General features: G+C 29.5%; 1 protein-coding gene across 1 annotated transcript; it reads left to right on the plus strand.

Annotated features, from left to right (window-relative positions):
- The first annotated feature begins 10626 nt into the window (after window positions 1-10626).
- Window positions 10627-11253, plus strand: LOC124939256 (putative B3 domain-containing protein At1g78640). The gene has a single exon (XM_047479746.1). The coding sequence runs from the start codon at window positions 10627-10629 to the stop codon at window positions 11251-11253; it is 627 nt and encodes a 208-aa protein (XP_047335702.1).
- Window positions 11254-24302: the final 13049 nt, after the last annotated feature.

Here is a 24302-nt window from a genome sequence, read left to right on the forward strand (position 1 = left end):
GAAGAGGAATCAGTAATATCTCAATCGGTTCTTTCCAAAGCGGAGCTGGTAGTATGTATCCCAGTATTGTTATAAGCATATCTGGTAATTGTAGAAAGCAACTTTTATATCTCCACACTATTTTAATGCCATTTTAATGCAAGTCTGACGAAGACTTCTTGGGAGTAGATGTCTGCCAGCCTAATTCAGATTGCTAAATCATTAGAAGACAAATTATATGTTGCATGCTTCTCGGAAATCATTAAACCAATTAATGATTTTTTGGATTATTATTATTAGAGTACATACAAAATCAAAAGATATCTCATTTGTTGTACTATTCTGGACTTCAACCAATCAAAGAAAAGAACAATGATTTCTTGAAGTAGACATAGCCGTTGAAGTCACAAATATATTTGTTGATATATTTATCTACTTAAGAAGACAAGGGTCATATGCTTCAGCACCTTTTCGACAACTTGAATCATTTCTATCAAATCGATCAAGCTTTCTAAACTTAAAAGTTCTCAAAGAGTGTGTTAGAATCTCAAGTGTATTACAATACTACCGATTCTGTGTGAGTGGTGAGCATTGTAAGTTGACAGAATTCGTTTATATTCAACAAGAGTGTGTGCTAGGAGTTTGAAAGTAGACAACAACTAAGTCCTAGTTGTTCGACTGGGTTGTGTACGAGTGTTGTATTCAATCAAATCTTCTAGTGGATATCCTTCTCAATGTTTGAGAAGAAGGGGTGACGTATGAGTTTTATCTCCGAACATCCATAAGTCTTGTGTTGTGTCTTTTCTTCCTTATCATCTTCTAAACCGACCATTCGTTGCTTCAAGTTGAAACAAACATTTCCGCACTTGAGCTCGGTTCAAGAGTTTGTGACAACTTGTGAAGAGTATAAACCAATAATCAACCTCTAACAGAGTTATTATCAATCGGTGTGTGCAAGCGTTCAACAATAGTCGAACCCTAGTCCCTATTGGCGATCCCTCCTAACACAATTTGAAATTGTAATTTTTATATCTCAGTTTTCATAAGCATTTTTGTTGTCTGGTTCTTGAATTTGATGATTGGAAATCGATCTTATAATCATTTATGAGCTTTCTATGAAAGTTAAAACCGATCAAACAACCTTAAAAATTAAAACCCAAATTTAAATTTAAGAAATCAAAAAAAAATAGATTTATTGTTTTTGGGATAATCCTCATGGATTATAGCCTAGAAAGCTTCCCAACAGGATTGTAATGATGTTGGACAACTGTTTGGATCATGTTTGAACCATCTTGATCATGTTTGATCCATCCCAATACTATTTGATCAACATCAAAATTTTCAAAAAAATTGAAAATTTTGAGTTCTTGATTTGGTCCAAACGAACAGACAATGTTCTTGTTTTGATATCAATCAAGCATATGAGGTATATGGAAGATATTGGTTAACTCCTTTCACCTCAAAACAACTTTGAAACCAAAAACTCGATTTTTTGCTACAAACTATTTTAAACAAATTGATCGTCACCCAAGTCGACTAATACCTTGTGATGATGTTCTAAATGTTCATGGGATCTTTGTGTAGCTACCTATCCCCTTTGATCGATCGAAGAATCGAAACCTCAATCAAAATAGCAAAACCTGCAATTTTGATGTTCTTGAGGATTGGTAGGTCCGACTGATGATCTTCGGTCCCGGACCAAGAGGGTCGATCGAGAAACTTAACCTATGACCGAAAGGTCCGACCAAGGCTCGTTAGCTATCACTGGTAAAAAAAATGGGTCAAAACTGAGAGTATAATCTCTTGGTAATAACCCTATATCTCTCGGTATAGACTTAATACCAAAAGTTTGGGTAACTCTTGGCATTCGTCGGTACTTCCACTTTCGGTAAATATAATTGGGTGTTTACTAAGAGATATCATAAATTTATCACATTAGATACTAGAGAGAAAAACCGAGATTTATATAGGAAACTCTCGGTTTTTCTTGAAAGGTCAAAACTGAGAGTTATATAAAAAAATCTCTGTTTTTCTCCTTCAAGAAAAACCGAGAGTTATATGAACAACTATCGGTTTTTCCCTTTCAAGAAAAACAGAAAGTTTTCCAAAAAACTCTTGGTTTTTACGTTTAAAATAAACCCAGAGGTATTTAGAAAACTCTCTGTTTTTCCCTTTAAAGAAAAAACGAAAGTTTTCCAAATAACTATCGGTTTTTCTTGAAAGTGAAAAACCGAAAGCTTTCCAAATAACTCTCGGTTTTTCTAGAAATGGAAAAACCGAGAGTTTCCTTTTAACTTTTGGTATTACCCCTATAAAATGTACATATTAAGCCGATTGTTTTATGCGCAACCAAAACCTATTCAGCCAAACAAATATATATATATATAAATAAAATTCATAAACCAAATGACCATTATCATTCCAAAATTCTAAACCAAACCAATCATCCAAACAACCTATTATCAGTCAATTCAAAACGTACCCAATCATTCATAAACCTCTTATAAGTCGAAACAAAATGTACTACTAATCAAAACGTACCCAAATAAAACGTACTACTAACTAGAATTAGCTGGTGAGGGGAGGGGGTGATAATGCCTTAGTAACATATCCATTTTTTCTTCATATTTCTCCATTCTTTTCCTCATTTCTATCTTTTCCGCCTCGATTTTACTCTCCCTTCTACTCTCCCTTTCAGCTCTTTTTGCATCCCTCATCGCCATATGTCTCAAATCTTCCTATAGTTTTTCATTCTCCTCCAACAACCGATAAGTGGATCGTTGAGAATTTTTTCCACTTCGACGATCCTCTCAAAGTGTGTGGGCCAGACGCCTGATCCTATACCGATCACTGTCTCATGTATTTGGCATCCGAACACTCTCTTCGTCAACTCGAAGTCAGATATATCTGGTTCGTTACTTCCTATTTCCTCCATCTCAACTTGTACATTTGAAATAAATTTTCATTTATATAATAAATAAACTAGCTATATGTAATTTTTTAAAATTCAATTAACTTACAATTTTCTCTCGCTCGTTCATCCGGGATCGGATTAACGTTTTCTTTCGTAGGTTTAGGGTACGGGTCATCTTGAAAAAACTTCAACGACAAATGGGGTCCATCCTATTTCAAGCGTCTATTGAAATAAATGATTTATAAAATTAATAACATTATTTATATATTAAATTATTAGAAATAATGTACATACCAACTCTTCCTCCTCTTGAGAAAACTGTCTACTTCCAATATGATATGGGAGTTTCAGCTTATTCATGTTAACAATATTGGTACGATTGTATCTCTGTATTTGAAATAAAAAATGAAATTAGAATAATTGATATAAGATTTTATTTGAATTATGAAACGTATCTTAAATTTATCCGTGAAGTAATGATTCTGGTACACGAACTCCCAATCATCTCGATCGTAGTTTCGTGGGAGATTGGCGAGTACCGCCGCCTAGTCTCCTTCATGAATACATATATAATCTTTATTCAAATCAGAGCGCCATCTATCCTATATCTATTTGGCGTGTATCAATCCGATCGCTCGATATTGACCAATAAAACCATTAGTACACTCGAACGGATCCTGAAAAATAAATCATTCAAATTTTATATAAAAAAAATATTGAATGATTAATGTATAATTAAGTAATTATCACCGTCATAACAAGCCAAAGTGAATCCAATTGGTCAGCACTTAATGTCTTCCACTTCAGCAGACGGTGTGAGATGGCTGAGGGGTTCCGCACCACCGACCCCTAATGTATAAACCACATTTTTCTTTCATCGCCTCCACCACGCCTCCCATCTACCTCTCTGAAACTCAGAGCAATCTTCGTCCCCAGTGGCCTCCTAGATAGAGCGATATTCTTGTTTTCTCCCGTCTCTTGCAGGCGGAAGATTCTACAAAATTATCAAATTCATAATTAGATGTAAATCAATACAAATAATAACTAAGTGTAAACATGTTACTTGTCTACTTGAAGACTCTCCTCGGATCCTTAGAAGATCTGCTTGTGCAAGTAGGTTCTGGTATGATATGACCTAGACAGTTTGTTGGGTGTTTTCCTCATACTCTTCCAAGTAGTTTTAGGACCTTTAGACATCCTTAAGGCATACCATTAATAAATTGGAGAATAAATGAAATAAAGTAGTAATAAGAATGAATATAAGGTAAAAACATAAATTTACCTAATTAATCTAAACTATATATTCGTAAACCGTGGATTTATTTTTGTTACAATTTTCCAACCGGGTCGTGCTGACATATCAGGGCGTAGAATACTTGTTTTGCTTGACTCACCAATATATAGGGTCTTAACTTTGGGTTTTCAAAATTCAGTTTACATTTATACTTACGAAGCCATATTTATCCACTTTCACTCCTAGTTCCCCGATTGTGTATCAAACCACTTACACTTGAATAAGACAACTCGTTTGTGAGAAAAAAATATTGTACTTGGATTATATATGTTAAAACTTTGTAGTATGACATAGTATCTGACCCGTTGTACCCTTCAACAACCACTCCATTATTTTGAGTGGTTAAATCTTCATCGTATTTTTCTGTACATAATTTGTATTCGTTTACTTTACACCAAACATACGTAAATGAATACATACTTGGACATTCGCCTAAGATCTTAAGGTCTCTTGATATGTCGTTCTTTTCTGCCAATTAAGCGACCCTTATATATACATTCCCGAAATTTAGTTGTTAAAATAAAAATAAAGTTATTTGAAAACCTTCGCAATTAACCCTTCCCAACACTTAGAATTATTTATGTTTTTTTTGAAAGAGTCAAAACCAAAGGTTTATTTGAAAATCTTCGCAATTAACTCCTCCCAACACTTAGAATCATTTTTTGTTTTTTTGTGGGAATAGTCAAAACCGAAGGTTTATTTGAAACCTTTGCAATTAACCCTTCCCAACACTTATAATTATTTATGTTTTTTTGGGAAGAGTCAAAACCGAAGGTTTATTTGAAAACCTTCAAAAATAACCCTTCCCAACACTTAGAATTAATTTTTGTTTTTTTTTGGAATAGTTAAAACCGAAGGTTTATTTGAAAATCTTCGCAATTAACCCTTCCCAACACTTAGAATTATTTTTTGTTTTTTTAGGAATAGTCAAAACCGAAATTTATTTGAAAACCTTTACAATTAACCTTTCCCAACACTTTTATTTTTTTTTTGTGGAAAGAGTCAAAACCGAAGGTTTTTTGAAAACCTTCGCAATTAACCTTTCCCAACACTTAGAATTATTTATGTTTTTTTTAAGAGTCAAAATCGAAGATTTATTTGAAAACCTTCGCAATTTACCCTTCCCAACACTTTGAATTATTTTTTGTGGAAAGAGTCAAAACCGAAAGTTTATTTGAAAACCTTCGCAATTAACCTTTCCAAACACTTAGAATTATTTATATTTTTTTAAGAGTCAAAATCGAAGATTTATTTGAAAACCTTCGCAATTAACCCACCCCAACACTTTGAATTATTTTTTGTTTTTTTTTGGAAGAGTCAAAACCGAAAGTTTATTTGAAAACCTTCACAATTAACCCTTCCCAACACTTAGAATTATTTTTTGTTTTTTTTTAGAAGAGTCAAACTCAAAGGTTTATTTGAAAACATTCGCAATTAACTTTTCCTAACACTTAGAATTATTTTTTGTTTTTTTGTGGCAAGAGTCAAAACCGAAAGTTTATTTGAAAACATTCGCAATTAACCCTTCCCAACACTTAGAATTATTTTTTTTTAAGAGTCAAAACCGAAGGTTTATTTGAAAACCTTCGCAATTAACCCATGTCAACACTTATAATTATTTATATTTTTTTTAGAAGAGATAAAGTCGAAAGTTTATTTGAAAACCTTCACAATTAATCCTTCCCAACAATTAGAATTATTTTTTGTTGTTTTGTGGGAAGAGTCAAAACCGAAGGTTTATTTGAAAACCTTCACAATTAACCCTTCACAACACTTAGAATTATTTATGTTTTATTTTTGAAGAGTCAAAACTGAAGGTTTATTTGAAAACCTTCGTCATTAACCCTTCCCAACACTTAGAATTATTTATGTTTTTTTGGAATAGTCAAAACTGAAGGTTTATTTGAAAACCTTCGCAATTAACCCTTCCCAACACTTAGAATTATTTTTTGTTGTTTTGTGGAAAAAGTCAAAACCGAAGGTTTATTTGAAAACTTTTGAAATTAACCCTTCCCAACACTTAGAATTATTTTTTGTTTTTTAGGGAAGAGTCAAAACCGAAGGTTTATTTGAAAACCTTCGTAATTAACCCTTCCCAACACTTAGAATTATTTTTTGTTGTTTTGTGGAAAAAGTCAAAACCGAAGGTTTATTTGAAAACTTTTGAAATTAACCATTCCCAACACTTAGAATTATTTTTTTGTTTTTTTTATGAGTCAAAACCGAAGGTTTATTTGAAAATCTTCACAATTAACCCTTCCTAACACTTAGAATTATTAATTATTTTGGGAAGAGTCAAAACTAAAGGTTTATTTGAAAACCTTCGCAATTAACCTTTCCCAACCCTTAAAATTATTTATGTTTTTTTGGAAGAGTCAAAACTAAAGGTTTATTTGAAAACCTTCGCAATTAACCATTCCCAACACTTATATTTTTTTAATAAATTTCTCAAATAAGGCAAACCAATACATATACAATAACATTTATAAAACAAACGATAATTATAATTCCAAAATTCTAAATCAAAGTCAAAACATACGCATTTATCCAAAACACATGTTATCAGTCGAACCAAACCGTTTACAATTATTCAAAAACTTTAATGTACTAAGTAGCTGGTGGAGGAGGGGGGGATTGATTCTGCCTCATGAAAAAATCAATTTATTGTTCAAATTTCTCCAATCTTTGCGTCATTTGCACTCTCTCCTCTTTGAATTCACTAAGCATTTGCGCTCTTTCCATATCCCTCAATTGAATATGCTCCAATGACAAAGTCAGCTTTTTCGCATTCTGCTCATGTTTAACGTTAGTAGTAGCAATCGGATCCTCCACGTCAGACACTTTGTCGATTTTGGAAGTCTCTCCTCGGATCGTAACGTCATTTGATTGTGCTAGCAAGTTCTGGAAACACGGGATATTTTCTCTAGTGTTTTCTGCATACGCTTCCAATTACTCATCCTAAATGCATTTCATTAATAAATTGAGTTTTCATTTCCCTATTCTTTATATATATAACATTAAGATATATTTGAAATATCTAACCAAAATTCAAAAAAATTCAACCCTAAACATATTTAAATATAACCAAATTAAACTCAAACAAAATCAACCATAAATTTAACATATACTAACCAAAATCAACCATAAATCTAATATATACTAACCAAAATCAAACAAAATCACCCTAAGTCTAACATATACTAATCAAAATCAAAATAAAATCATATAAATCTAACATATATATATATATATATATATCTAATATATATTAACCTTAAGTTGAAAAATCTACAGCGACAAGAGAGCGGAGGGCGGGGGAGAGAGAGGCGTGTTGAATAATCGGGAAAAGAAAAGGGGATCTGATTTTTAATCAGTAAAGTTTTTACCGAGTGTTTTAAAAGAACTCTCGGTAATTACCTTTTAGGAAGAGTCAAAACCGAAAGTTTTCCAATAAACTTTCGCAATTAACCTTTCCCAACACTTTGAATTTTTTTTGTTTTTTTTAAAGAGTCAGAATCGAAGGTTAAATGAAAAACCTTGCAATTAACAATTTGGGGAAAGTCAAAACCGAAGGTTTTCTAATAAACCTTCGCAGTTAACTTTTCCCAACACTTAATTTATTTTTGGTTTTTTTTAATAGCAAAACTGAATTAACAGTTTAGGGAAAGTCAAAATAAGAGGTTTTGCAATAAAAGTTCGCAATTAACAATTTAGGTAAAGTTAAAACCTACGATTTTCCAATAAACTTTTACAATTACCTCATTTTCAACACTTAGAATTATTTTTAGTTTTTTTGGGAATAGTCAAAACCGAAGGTTTATTGGAAAACCTTCGGTAAAAACTTATATCACCGAAGGTTTTATACACCTCTCGAAATCTATTTTTAATAACAAAAGATTTCTTCCTCTCAGGACCAATACCGAAAGTTTTCTAATACTCTCGGTAAACTCTATTGGTAAAGGTCTCTTTTTACTAGTGTATGACCGAGAGGTTCGACCTATGTTCTTCAGCTAGGACCGATAGGTCCAATCGAGGATTTTTACATTTAACCGAGAGGTTAGACATATGAACGAGAACTCCCGAACCTAGGACCGATGACTTCCATCTAAGACCAAGAAGTCGAACATAGGACCAAAGAATCTCGACCTTGACCGAATTCCCAAACCTATGGCCGATGAACTTAGCCCAAGGCTAACCCATGACTGGTGGTTTTTACATTTCGACTAATGATCTCAGCCAAGGACCGAGAGTCCTTAGCACCTTGATTAAGGCTTCTTAACCTAGACCGATAGGTACAACCGAGGGTCCCAAATCCCAATCGATGAAAACGAACTCAAGGCCTATGACACCGGTCCTAAAGTTTGTTTCTTCTCTTCATTCTCGCCTTCAAGGGTTCGTGGATTCAAACCATGTTCCAGTTCTAGATGCTTCACACTGAAAGTTTGAAACTTAATATTTTGTTAAATAACATATTCATTTTCGGAATGGACTCCTCTCAAAATCAAGGTATTAATTTGGATGTTGATGAATTTGAAAGTGTTAAGGATGATGAAGAGTAATCTAAAAAGTCTAGGGAATATTCTCATATTTGGATGTATTTTAAGAAAATGAAGGGTATTTAATAATATATATAAAAAGTTGAATGCAATGGATACAAAAATTAGTATAAATGTGGGGTAAACATTATGAGACTTGAAGAGAAATGCGAATGAGAAGGATTTGACATGGATTATATCTCGATTGATTATATTTAAAAAATGTTGAGTTTACTGAAATTTTTATTTTATGAATTTTTTAGATTTTAGTTACTTTGTTAACTATTTGGTCAATTAATGTGTAACATTAGACAAGACTCTTGTTTTGTGTGTATTATGACTATTTTATCATGTTCTTGAATTCTTGTTTTCTAAAACTTTTAGTAATTTTTATTTGCAATGAGACAAGTTGCGGACTGACCCGCCTAACTTGCAACCCACCTTGAGTTGGGTTGGGAGTTTTTACCCCGCCGGGATGGTGGACTGATCCACCGACCCGTCAAACGATGGGTTTTAATGGGTGGCCCGCCCCGCCATGGGTTAGCCTCTCTCTCTTAGTTCGATGCTACCCATTCATATTTATGTATTGCATGGATCAAATTACTAAATGACACATGTCAATCTTTATATTCTTTTCTCTCTCACTTAACTCATAAACTTAATGAGAATTTAAAGGAATAAATAATATATTAAATTATTATATATTTTATTTTTACTAAAAAAAATAATATAATCATTTTAAATTTATTATTAATTAAATATATATATATTAAATTATTATTTATATATTTTTATGAGAAATAATAAAATAATTTTAAAAAATTATTACGTGATATATATATTTAATAACATGTGATAATAGATAATATTATTATGATATATTTAATTAATATTCCTCCTTAAAAAGTATATATATATATATATATATATATAATAATTTAATGTGTAATTTTCTTTTTTAAATTTTCAACAACATATCGATTATATTAATGTAATATATATTTAATTAATAAAAAAATTAAAATTATTATGTTATTTCTCCTATAAAATATATATAATAATTTTATGTATAATTTTCTCCTTTAAATTCTCAACAATATATCATATCAATATTTAATTAATAATAATTTAAATAATTATATTATTTTTTAGTAAATACAAAATATATAATAATTAAATATATTATTCTTCCTTTAAATTCTCAACCAGATAACCAGATTAAGTTTATGAGTTAAGTGTGAGAAAAAAGAATTTAAAGGTTGACATGTATCAATTAATAATTTGATTCAGGCACTACCTGTATGCTGTATGGGTAACATCTCTCTCCTCTCCTCTCCTCTCCTCTCCTCTCTTCTCTCTAACTTTATTATATATATTTATAATATATTACTAAAATAAAAATATAATTTTAAAATATTTAATCAAATATTTTATTAAAAATAAAGATGTATTATAAATACAATTTTATATTAAATAAAGATTTTAGAATAAAATTATTATTTAAAAATATTTGATTTAAAATTATCAATAATTTGAATAAATATATATACAAACCTTATTAAAAAAAATATATAATTTTAAAATATTTTATTATAAAATAAAAAAGTTTTAAAAAAATTAAGATATATTAAAAGGATTTTTAAGGTTTGTCCTCTCTTTTCTAGCCTAGTTTGATGGAGTTAAAATCTGTGACGGGTATTTAAAATATATATATATATTAGTTTTTAAGAAATATTTTAATAAAATGAAAAGTATAACCGTATATAAAACAAAATCAGTCCTATTCGGATTAGGACTAGGTTTATTGGTAATAATATATAAATATATATATATATATATATATATATTAATTTTTAATAACATTTATTCTTAAGTCTTCCAACAACAAGTTGCATCGAATGATTATGTCTTTTTCTGCGCAACTTTGCACTCTTTCTCTGTTTCCTGAAGAAGCCGGAGATGTGAGGAGGATGATCGAAGAAGAACATCAAAGGGTAGAGAAAATGGCCAAAATAGTAAGTCTTGTGGGTTGGGAGAAAACAGCTATGGAGGAGGAGTTGACACAAACTAGGGAAATCCTCCTGCAAGAAGAAGAACTAGAAGACCCTCACTTGGAAGAAGAGAATGTTGTAGATGGTAATAATTATGAATGGACAATTATCAAGACTCTTTTCAAGAGTGATGTAAACAGTTCGTCTCGCTTGCTTCTTGGAAAGGTAGAGATCGAAACACACATTGTCCCCTACTTGAACCATGAAGAGCAAGACTCACTGTTGTTGGGGTCTCCTCAGGGGATAGGGATCCAAATGTTTGATGTGGAAAGACAGCAAGCCTTTACCCTCACTTTGAAGAAGTGGAACAGTACTGGAAGCTTCGTTTTCACCGGCCATTGGCGGAAGGATTTCGTCAGGCCGAGGGGATTGGTTCAAGATGACCAGATTGGTCTATATTTTGACCCACAAAATCGGAGACTCTGCTTTCGTCTACTCCGCAAAGCTCCACATGCTCCTCCTGCACCTGCTGTTGCATGACTCATTTCTTATATTATACTTTTTGTTTACTATTTTATTAGTTTTTATTTTTTAGAATTAACTTCCACCAAATATAAATAACAAGGCTAAATGGATTCAATTTAAGGTGTGCTGTTTTTCATTATATTAATTTATATTTTTGTATTGGGTTAAAAATATAATTATTAGAAGGTAAAGATCTTAATAGTATAAGTTACCCCCAATAAGTAAATCAAATCAGAGAAATACTAAGCATTGCACGGCTTATATGTGTGTAGATTAACACAGATCTTGATGTCCTTGGTGAGGTGAATAGATAGTAAAATCAAAAATAAAAATTCTCAAGTACCTGAAACTTTCAAGCCTCTATCTATGAATACTTATGAGCGAATGGCTAAAAAATTGCATTCATTGCGTTTTGAAATAATCCGTAGCAAATTAAAGTCTGTTTTTTTTTTTCTAAAAATTGTGGTCTTGTTTGAATGGAAAGACCAATTTTCCATTTAGCACTAAGAATACAAAACTTTTATGCGAACACTAAGGGAATTTTTATTAAAATAAAAATGATTCAAAACAAAACAAAATCCAATTCTAATATAATTTTAATCCCCAACTTAAACCGAAAGGTCATCCCAAGTAGAAGCTTAAGTTTAAAATATAAAAAATTCGACTAAGTGAAGGGTCATCTCAAAAGAAATTAACTTAATGAAATTTCTCCAATAGAGTTTATGTTAATTGCAACACCAGTATAACCTTAAAAACACATCACATCCCCAAAAACAGCTTAAGTCAATTGCAACATAAACAAATACTTAAGTCATATTCTATCCCCTAGGACCTGAATTCTCCTTTTATGAGAATATGTATGCAGTTTGTCATGATCTTGATCATAATCAATTCAAAATAACCAACCTCCTACGTTAATACTATGGGCTTTTTAAAAATAAAACACGATCTAAAGAATGGATGACGACCTCAAACTCCCAGGTGCAATAAGCGGAACGACGAGTTAGAGTCATGAAACGAGTAAGGATGCGGGAAAATACATTTCTCCCCCAAATGAGTGTCTCTTGACAAGCTGATATAAATAGTGAGATTCGAGAAAGATGCTACGCAAATGGATCTACCTCAAACATAGGCTAATCTTAAACTATTGATTTTAAAGAGGGAGCTCGTAAAAGACAAATGTCCAAATTGAGAACCGTGCTTTCAATAGAGGCAGTGTCTCGTTTTAGAGGTCGAGTGCAAGAGTCTAAGCCTCAAAATGAAAAAAAAAATCAAGTCAAGCAAAATTGTGTTAGTTAAGATTCGTAAAACAACACTATTGTTCATTTTAGACTTTTGTCTAATTTGCCAAGAGAGAACAAAGTGTTTGAGTCTATCAAATACACCCCGATCAACAAGAAAAAAGAAAAATACTCATAAAGGTTGAGATTTTAAAATCATCATTTGTTGTTTGTTTAGATTCTAGTCTAATTTGTCAATCAAAAATAAGAATGTATCGATTCTTTTAAATATACCTTGAGTATAGATAAAGAGCCCAAAGGCCTTAGAATCTAAAGCATGATAACCTCTATGTCTGAGAAGTGAGAGTAAATATCATGGTACATTATTGAAAGAATAAGTATAATCTGAAACTCAAAACAAAGTTCGAGTAAACAAATCCCTCGAAGAAAACTTAGGGAAAAATATTTTGGAGAAAGACAAGTCTCTAAATCAATGGCGTAGATCTCGAAGAACGTCAGTTGCACACGGTGTCCTCGCGACACATTCTAAGGAAGAATGTACGTAACCGATTTATGAAGATGTTTCAATATCACGGAATGTCAATAAATAATTGAAAAGGCGCTAACCCCTTAAAGGTTAAAGGGGTTTTAATCCTGACTTGAAGAGAAGTAACAAAATAAATATAACTAAATTCAAATTAATATAATCGTTGAACCAATCTGCAATGCGTACTCATGTATGATCATAATACCATGAGCGATGCGTATTCACGTATGATCGTTGAACCAAGATACGATGTGTATTCACGTAGAATCGTAATATCAGGAGCGATATGTATTCACGTACGATCGTAAGACCAGGAGCGATACATATTCACATATAATCATTCTACAATGCTTAGTCATGTACTATAGTAAGACAGGAGCAATATGTATTCACATTCATACAATTATTGAACCAATCTACGATGTATACTCAAATACGATCGTAAAACCATGAGAGATACGTATTAACTTATAATCGGTGAACCAAGCTACGATGCGTACTCACGTACGATCGTAAGACCGGGAGCGATATGTGTTCACATTCATACAATTGTTGAACCAAGCTACGTTGCGTACTCATGTGTGATCGTAATACCATGACCAATACATATTCACATATAATCGTTGAACCAAGCTACGATGCGTACTCAAGTACGATCGTAAAACTATGAGCGATACTCAAAACGAACATTTTGAAAAGCGATGGTTATTAATTCACATAAGAGTATTTCTCTAAAATGAGGAGCGATACACAAATTGAATATTTTTCTAAACAAATAGGCGATGTTCATTTATATCAAGTATTTTTCTAAATCGAGGAGCGATACTCAAAACGAATATTTTGTTAAACTATAGAGCGATGTTCATTAATTCACATTAGAGTATTTTGATAATTTGAAGAGCGATACTCAAGACAAATATTTCTCTATACCGAAGAGCGGTATTCATATATCTTAAATATTTCGTTAAACTGAAGTGAGATACTAAATCGAACATTTTGCTAAGCTAAATAGCAATGTTATTAATTCACATCAGAATATTTTGCTAAATCGAAGAGTGATATTCAAATTTATATTAAATATTTCGCTAAACTGAATAGTGAAATTAAATCAAACATTTCACTAAACCAAAGAGAGATGATCATTCACGACTAACTACTTTGCTAAACCGAGAAGTGATACATAAGTCCACACGGTTCTCCTAAGAGATTCGTCAGGTTTGTTCTTTTTATCTGAAATAAACTATAAATTGAGAATTTCTTAACACATTGCCTATATATTCAAGCTTGGACATTTATTTTTCGCAGAAAAGTAATTTCTATAAATATTGTCCAAGAGGGGCATTTTGTAGACACTTATTTCTCACGCCCTAATTTTCTAGTTTATCTTTTTAATTCATCTCGGGCGTATAGTCATTTTAAATTTATACACTGGTTCATTGCACGAATTATTAAACGAGCAATTATTTTTAGAAAATTAAGTTTCCAAAAATAGTCGATTTTGGATTTTTAAGTTAGGGTGATAATTTGTTTAAGTTAAAACTTAAGGCTTTTATTATACATAAATATTTAGGGTTTTTCTTTTAAATTAATTAATTAAGATTATCTTAGATAATAAATAAATATTACATAAAAAAAATAAAAAAGTTATATATATATATATATATCACAAATTTTCCATATTTTTCCTTTTATTATGTTAATTAGATTAATTAGTTTTGTTTAATTAGATTTAATTAACTTAGAAATAAAATTACAAATGTTAAAGGGTATAAGACAATGTCTTTTATTTTTCCTTTATTTATTTGTTTAAATGCTAAATTAAGAGTTAGTTCTATAAGAAAGTTAGTTAGATCAGTTAGGAGTTAGTTATTTAACTTCGTAATTTTATTTTATTTCTTTTTTTTTAGGAAAATCAATGAAAAACTTAAATATTGAAGATTCATGGGTCAAAATTCATCAAGAACCAATCAATATCTATAAAGATTCCTTAAGAATGTCAAGATACATCAAAGAAATCCAAGAAATGTTAAAGAAAGCCATGATCCACCAAGAGGAGGCCCAATTTCGAAATTCAAGTCATGGTCAAAGTCGAGGTCAAGTCGAGGTCAAGTCAATGTATGGATCCAATCAAGGGATCCAACCGGTGACCCGACCCATGATCCGACTCAAGATCCAACAAAAAAGAAGGTGTTAGAATCTTTTAGAACCTTCTAGCCATGAGCCATGGAAATGAAGGATAATTTGAATTTTGAAATTGAAATTTTAGGTCCATGAGATGTAAACCAAATTACACCAAGAGTTTTGACATTAAAACCATTAGGTGCTTTAATTTCATTGGCCAAAATATGCCACATCATGTTATTTAATGGCATGGAAAAGGGGAACCACTAGTTTGAAAGTAAACAGCACATTACTTTCAATTATTCAAAAATCTCATGACTTTTGAGCTCCATAAGACTTGATAGTTAGTTAGTCTCCCCATAACTTAGTATGTTAGTATTAAATGGGCTTTAGGGCTTCAATGACTTCCTATAAAACCAAAACCAAAATCATAAGTCAAGGATCCGAAAATTTTCATACACACACACGCCCTTAAGCTTCCCCCTTTGTTCCCATTTTTGCTAAAAATCAAGCAAGATAACCTACCTAGTATGGTATGTCAAAAGCTTCTTACTTAGGTATTTTCAATCCTAGCTTCCTCTAAAGAATCAAGAGCCGCCAAATTGTAAGCTCCTTGAATGTATTTATTTATTTATAATTAAACAATTATTGAAATATTTATTAAAAAAATAATAATAATATAGAATCAAAATTGCACATTAACAATTCTAATATATATAATCAAATTTGTTTTTGCCAAATGAATCCAAATTTGAACCGACTTTTTCATAGAATAATGAAATACAATTCTTCATTATTGGTTCATTTCAAGGTGTAGAGAGTTTGGATCTACCTCCAGCTTTAATAATTATAATAATAATGAACAAAAATAAATCATTTTGAAAAATACATGTTAAACGGAAAAACTCATAATTATTATACAACCTTACACAAACAAATTTGAGCTAGCTTATAGGTTTACTTTTATATTTAAGCATGAAGAAGAATGGCACAGTTGTAATTATTTTACAACTCTACAAATTTTAGACTTAACTTCCACCAATATAAATAACAAGGCTAAATGGATTAAATTGAAGGTGGGCTGTCTTTTCATTATATTAATCTATATTTTGTATTAAGCTAAAACCATTGTTAAAAAAGGTTAAGAATAGTCACAAGTTACCACAATAAGTAAATCAAAATCAGAGAAACTCTAAAGCATTTCATGGCTCATAGGCGTGTAGATTAACACTCCCCCCTTGGCTGAGGTGAATAGATTGTAAGATATAAAAAAGAAAGAAAAAAAATTCTTAAGTACATGAAACTTTCAAACCCTGGCTATTGAATACTTATGAGGCATTTGATTGATATGGAGTCCCAATGAATATTTAACATGAGGCATTTGATTGATATGGAGTCCCAATCAATATTTAACACGTTTTTGATCGTTTAACACGTTTTAATTCAATTTATGTTGGTTACCATTTAAATGTTTTTAACTCTTAATACGACTCATCTAAACTATTATGTTATAGATGAATGGATTTTTTACATGGGTCCTCTTTTAATGGAAATTTGTGGCCCAAATGTTGACAATTGAACCTTTAGATGTGAAAAGTAAAATATTGAATTTAATTCCACTAAACAAAAGAAATCTTAATGCAATAAAAAAAAAAGCTTGCTGCATTACTGGTTTTCTTTAGATTAAATGCTTGCAGAAAAAAAAGGTGGAATTTTCTACTGGGTTTAAGAGTGGAGGGACAAGGGAGGTTATGTGATTAGCCAAAACCTTTAACACAATTGGTCAATATAAAACAAATTCAGCTAGGCCTTTGCGCATGATCTGGTGGACTTAGGTCTTAATGGAACATAATGACATAAAATTTATGGGCCTTACTTATGGTTTGATGGACCAGCTCTTTAACAGACCGTGAATTTGACTTGTTCATTGTGTTTTTGTTGCTTAAATTATTAACTTTTACATGTATTTTTGTACTAATTTAAATTGTATCATTTTAGAAAAATATATTTATCACAATATATAATAATAACAATCACCATTTTATAAATGGTCAAAATAGAGTGAAAAGAATTTCATTTGCATCAGATAACAAAATTCATTTAAAAGTGACTCAAACGATCGACCCTAATAAGTTCGACTCCTCGTACTACATTGCAACTTAAAAGAATGTTTGAGGTTGATTAGACTGTTCAAATAAAATGTTAATATGTGTTTAACATATTTTAAATTTGTTTCGCTTTATTAACACATTTTTTTTATTCACTTAATTTGATTAATAAGTAATTGGTAGTTTAATAGGTTTTTAACACGTTTAATATGGTTCGACCATTTTAATATATTTTTGACTCAATTAACAATTACCATATGGTGAGAAAGGAAAGCAAGGGTGCACTCGAGAATAAGAAAAAGTATAGAGGAGACATGAAAAGACATAATATTCGATAGCAGCACAAATCTACACATGCTGAGATGAGTAACCATGACTGAGCAAAACTGGAAATTAAGCTGGAACTGGAAAATCACATTCAAAGAAGTCACGAAAACGGAATTTTTTTTAGTTAAATAAATGCTTTCAATTGTTTGTGTGTTGTGTAATTAATTTGTTTCAGACTGTTACGAACTAAATTCTTTTAGGTTTGTTTAAAAAAATACATAAACTCATCTAGTTTTTTTCTTTTTTGAAATTTTTTAATAAAATAACGTTAATTCGTTCTAAAAAAACAATTAACAAGTATATGACTCATTAATACATTTTCAATTTGGTTAACACAATAAAAAAAATGTTATTAACTGGTTTAATACATTTTGATATATTTTACATTTTCACTCCACATTTTAACCTTTTAAAATCTTCACCTATTTAAATTTAAGATGTTATTTAACTAATTAACCCATTCTGACCATTTAATACATTTTAGACTTTAATAGCATGTTTTTTTATTATACACAAAAATAAATTAATAATTTAAAAGTATTAAATCTAAAAATTCACATTTGTTTTTAATTATAATTAGGATAAGTAAGTTAATTTCCTTTTTACATTTTTTTATAATTTATAATAATATAATTAATGTGATTAACACTTATTTTAATTGAATATGATTAATATTATTTTATAAATGATAAAATATTTTAATAAGTTAAAAAAATCATTTTTTTTATAAAATAATAAATTATAACTCTTAAATGAATCAAAATAAAATATTTTAAATATTTTATCAGCCAAAAAATATTATTTTTTATAATTAATCTTACAAACAAACAAAAATCAACTTCTTAAATAATTTGAATTTATTTGTGTAATTCAAACTCAACCCCAAAATACTTATTTTAATAGTTTAATTTGAGTTTAAGTTAGTTTGGGATTCTTGTAAACCCATCAAATATTCACCATTACTTCACATCTATGTAATACAATTCAAATGATAAATAAATATTACAAAATAACATTTGCAATTAAGTTGACAGCTCCCTCAGAATTATTTTGCATTCCAAAACAAGATTCCTCTTATCATCATGTGACATTACAAACATGCATGTGACAGTTTAAACAATGCTTCACAATCTTTTTTTTAAAGCAAAATGCCAGGTAGAAAGTAATAAAAAAAAAATTTGTCAATGGTTTAGGGTTCATATATAGTTTGAATTTATTGCAATCAATTCTTATTTGTATAATCACATGGCTACAATAAACTATATTTCATTAAAAGCCTTATTCTGACAATGGAAGGTTCATAACATGTTGAGGATAAAATAATTATTTGATAGAATGTTTTGAGATAATCTTATGTGAAGGATGTTGTTGATGGCCATATTTTTCACCATTTTATAATTTAAAAACTTTCATTGAATTTGGAATCATCTCCTGGTTATTTTTTTTACTCTTCCATATTTTATATTTCTTTTTCTCAGAAAAATTAAATTAATTAAAATACCCCATTGGGTTGACATTGGGTTAAAATTTGACCCAAACTTTGATCTGAATTCAAAATGACTTAAAACTATTAGTTTCAATCCTCAACTTATTTTTTTCAATCAATTTTGACTCAGACTTCAAGTCAAATTAGCCAAAATGACTAAATTTATATTATAAAATGGCCATTAGCATTATATTTTGATTGAATTTGGGTGTTACTTCATCCGGAAGTCAAATCAATCCGAAAATAAAATTAGATTATTAGGAATTTATTTATCTAAAGTCGAAATAACTTATTTTATTACTTAATGTGTTTTACTGTTATTCTTTATTTGCCGTGTATTATCTCTAGAAGGTGAAAAGTAATTTTTATTCGTGCCCCTTTGGTGGCTTTTCGACATAGGAAGTTGCCTTGTTTCTACGATATGACATTATATTTAGTCGGATCGAATTTGTCGTCTCGAATTTTTATAATCTAAATATTACTCTCAGTTTTTAGTGAGTCGTTTATTGTTTATACATGTCGATTGTCCTGGTGATCTTTTCTTAAGTCTGTGTTCATCCTTTTTCTTAACAGCAAAGGAGATGAAGTTGCTAAATCTTGAGTTATTTTTCATTTGTTCAATAATTTGTTATTTGAACTTGTCTTTCATTTGGAGGATCTCTTACAGGTATTCTCACTTATTTTATTTATGAGTTTCTCATTATTTTGACTATATATGTAGATGGTCGGTTATCATTTGACAAGTCATTTATAGTGTTGCTTATCAACCCACGAACAAGAACAATTTTCACTGTCATCCAAACTATTAGGTGGAGATTCTTCCGACACCGCTTGATTGGTTTGTTCAATTTGCTCTACTTCGGAGTCACCTCAAAAAAATGCAAGATTGTTAAATGAATGATCTCCATTATAATTTTAATTTTTACAAATTTGATATATTATTTAACATTTAGATTATTATTTAATCATTTTAATTGTGTAAATATTATGTTGTATTATTTACAAATTAATTTTATATATGTAACTTCTTTTTTTAAAATTAATGAGAACTAACTCCGTATAAAAATAATAATAATAATTACAAAAGAGTAATTATTTCTCTTTATAGAAAAAAAAATTATAAATAATTTGTGAAGACATTTTTTTTATTAATGTTTGATTTTTTTCTAATCACTCAAATTTAATTTGGTGTTTTTTTTATCGGTTTAACATCATATTTAGTCGGATCAAAATTTTGCTCTTATTTTTATACTCCGAATCACATTCATTGTTTATGAATTTAAACGTGTATATTCTTGAAATAACCTTATGAATTTTCTCAATTGAGAATTTTAATTTTATAAATTATTCATATTTAAATATCAATTGATTAAATTAATTAGGTATGTTTTATTTTGTATTATTTATTTATTAATTTTTTTTATAGAACAATCCAACAAAAAGCCTCGGAAGCCCAGCCCAGCCCGATATTGTATATTCAATTACTAAAATTAAAAATGTTAACTATTTTTTTTTTGAGAACGCTGGGTTCCGCTGCTCCAATAGAGTGCAACAAATCCCCGCGGGTTAAGCATATAGCCCGCAAACACACTTAACCATTTAATCAGGCGCAAAACTTTCCGCTCGACGAGTTCGAGCTCAGGACCTCATGGAGGCCTGGGGGATATCCACATCTTGTTGCCGCTAGGCTAGAAGAGGAGATAATGTTAACTATTTTAAGTGAATTGGTGGGTTGAATAACTAGATTTTGATGACTGTATAATTGAATAATATTTCAAATAGTGATATATTAATTTAAAAGATTATAAAAGCTTGAAGATTCAAACTAATTTAGAATCTTCTTAGTTAGTACGTATATATAAAGTGCTATAATAATATATTTCAATAATTAAATCAAGACTTAAGAGGTTGTTTGATTTATGATTATTTGAAAACAAATTGAATTATGAATTCAAAATTTTTAATTCTGTTAAATATATTATTTTAATTAAATTATTAAAATATTATTTTATTAATAATTTTAAAGTTCATTAAAATTTAAGAATATATTAATATTTTAGTTGATAAATAAAATAATTTAATTATTGTATAAAAAAATATATAAAAAAATCAATAGCCAGAAACATACCGTTCTAAATTGAAAGAAAATGAATCAAAAGTTGCTTAAAGCTTTCAAATGAGTTAACCATCAATATTTTTATTTATCAATTAAAAGGATGGAAATAGATTATTTAATTAAATTAATATTTTATATTTAATAGTTAAACTGAGTGATTTGTATTTTGACAACCAACTTCAAATAATAAATAATGATCAGACAGAAAATTCTTTGGAAAATAACTAGAGTAAAAGATTCAATAGCAACTTCAATTACCATCGTTAAGCAATTAAGATAAGAATGAAAATATTGGAAAAAAAAATTCCACAATTGATTAAATTACCTCGTTAAAGATGAATAAGTATGTATTTATTAACCAAGAAATTGGAATTGAGAGATCTCATTTCAATTTATAATATTAAGAAATTTAATTAAAATTTTAAAAGAATTCTAATAAATTAATTTTTAATTCTACTATTTTTAGCTTAAAATTTATTTAAATATTTTTTATTCTTTTTATGATTTTTTTAAAAAAATATTTTGTTATTTTATCATTTACATTAACGTATTCATCCAATATATTTTTAATTTATGATAATAAAATATTGAACTAATATTTTTTTAATTTAGTAAGTTAACATTTTTATATCACTCAGAGATTCCGTATTTCGAAAAAACTCGATGTTCGAAAAATTTCAACCACGGTTTGGGGTTTCAAAACATTTTAAAAAAAAAATATTTTTGATATTTAAAATTAATTATAATAATAATAAATTATTAATCCAATTTAAATAATATTTTAAATTTAAAGATAATCAAATTACTATAATTTAATTAAAATTAATCTTTATTTTTAAATTAATTAGAAATAATTAATTTTAAAAAATTATTTATTTAAATGAAAAGTCGTTAATTAATTTTAATTTAAAATCAATACAAATATTTATATACATATAAATGTATATTTGATCATAGATTTGTTGAGTTTGATGTTTATTTATATAATCAGTAAAGCCTTTCACGTTATATATTCCGTACACGATAAAGAACGTTATCTAATTTATAAAAATTGGACTATTTTTTTAAAGTTGGTTTAATTACGTTTTATTTAATCAGTTATTTTTCAACATATATTTATTGAATTTAAAATTAGAAAATAATATTTAAATGTTGGTACTTGCGATTGATTGAGGTAGATAATCGTTAAGGAAGACACCTGAAAAATTAAATTTAAGGTGTTAGAAATTAAAAATAAGTTCAAATAGACATTTATCAAAATATTTTTAAAAATATATTCTAAAAATATTTTGTATTAACTTTTTACATTTTTTAAAAATAGTTTAGGGTTTATAATTATTAAAAAAAATTAAAAATTAAAAACTCTATTAGACAAACCCTTAAGCAGATGTTTGGGTCGCGAAAGGGGTCAAATACGCGGGTATGGATCGGTTTTTACCCAAAGTCAACGGGTTTGGGCGCCCATACAACATAGAGGCTAAAATTTGGTCTCGCGCGCTGCTCATCGGTCGCAAATCGTTTCTAGTTGGTTTTCTCTATCGAAAACCAAGCCACCATACTTATTTCTTCGTTCAAATTTCAGACGCTAACTGGTTTTCTCGGTCGAAAACCAAACCAAAGCAAAACACCTCGGTCCGACCGAGCTATTTTGGTCTGACGTCAAGAACATCAATATACATGTTTTTAAATTTTGATAGGAGCTTCTATATTTCGATTTGAATGTATGGAAAGGTTTGTCTAATCCTAAAGATCATTTTTAACATCGTCCCGATGTATCAATAATCAGGATGATGTTGAATTTAATTCAAACAGTTTTTGGTAAAATTCGGGATTTTGATTTTTGGGATTTGATTCAGGAATTAAAACTCACCAGCAACTTATATATGTATACTATAATTAAATAAGACCAAATCATGAGCACTAACTATTGATTTTAATCCATCAAAAACTGAAAATATTCTAAAATTTTGAAAATTTTAATTTTTAAACACATGTTTAAAATTGATTGGAATTGATCCAAAACTGCTACTAACATCTTTTAAAAGATGTTGTGAAGCTTTTTAAATCATAATTCTTGAGCTATAGCTTAAGAACAAAACCCTAATTTTAAAAAAAATTAAAATCAAATTTGTGTGTTTATGATATTGACTTGATTTGTTTGAATTAAATTCAGCAAAATGTTTTGAAATGATCTTAGTATTGAATTCAAATCAAGAAAACAGATAATCAAGCATTATTCAAGACTAATCGAAATGAAATATTAAAATTTCAATTTGAATTATAATGCAAATTAAAGCTTATTGTGAGTTGGACACTCTTGACTCTTTATGAAGTTTTAGGATATTCAGAAATGAAGTTAGAGATTTACATAAAAATTTTAAAAATTTCAAGAGCTTGAGAAATTTAATTAGATGATTCTAAGAAATTTAAATTGAAAGCTTGAGGTTGTGATTCTTGGATTCGTTTTGACTAGAGAATGTTATTTATAGCCTTTCTATGTCGGTTGTGGATACAAGTAAATCGAATTTCAGAGGTTATTAATAACTTTTGTCTATTCTTGGTCAACTTCATCCATTTAGGCAATGATCAAGCCTATGATCATAGGTGAAATAATCACCAAGTTAAGGTGATCATTTTAGCTTTTGAATCAGCCAATTTGGCTGAGTATTGATGGAGAAATCAAAGATTGCAACTGAAGTTCATAATGTTCGTCGCGACATGGATGAAAACGACGTTGTTTGTTTCTTCCGCATTTGAGCGTTGAGGGGATTTCAAACGACATCGTTTTTGGCCAAAGCGCGGACACCTAGGTGTTTCGTCCACGTTCCGTCAACGTCGTGCGCTCCTTTTGTGTTTGGGCTGACGGCGCTGAGGTGCGCATTAGTTGATCTGCTGTTGTACGGATGCGCTTTTCTCCCGTTGTAGCGGGTGGATGAGGCTTTGACACTCATCTGATGGTTGTGTGGTCTGCTGTAATCGTTTCTTCTATTTTCGATTGCACTAGATCACAACTCTTTTTCAGACTTGAACTTTGTTTGAAATTAATTTTTCTTTGCTCATTTTGAATTTAACTTTAATATATAAAATACACAAAATATTTAAATAGACAGAATATTTATTTTATATTTTGGGGTTTTAT

This window comes from Impatiens glandulifera, chromosome 5, assembly GCF_907164915.1.
Source record: "Impatiens glandulifera chromosome 5, dImpGla2.1, whole genome shotgun sequence".
Classification (NCBI taxonomy): domain Eukaryota; kingdom Viridiplantae; phylum Streptophyta; class Magnoliopsida; order Ericales; family Balsaminaceae; genus Impatiens; species Impatiens glandulifera.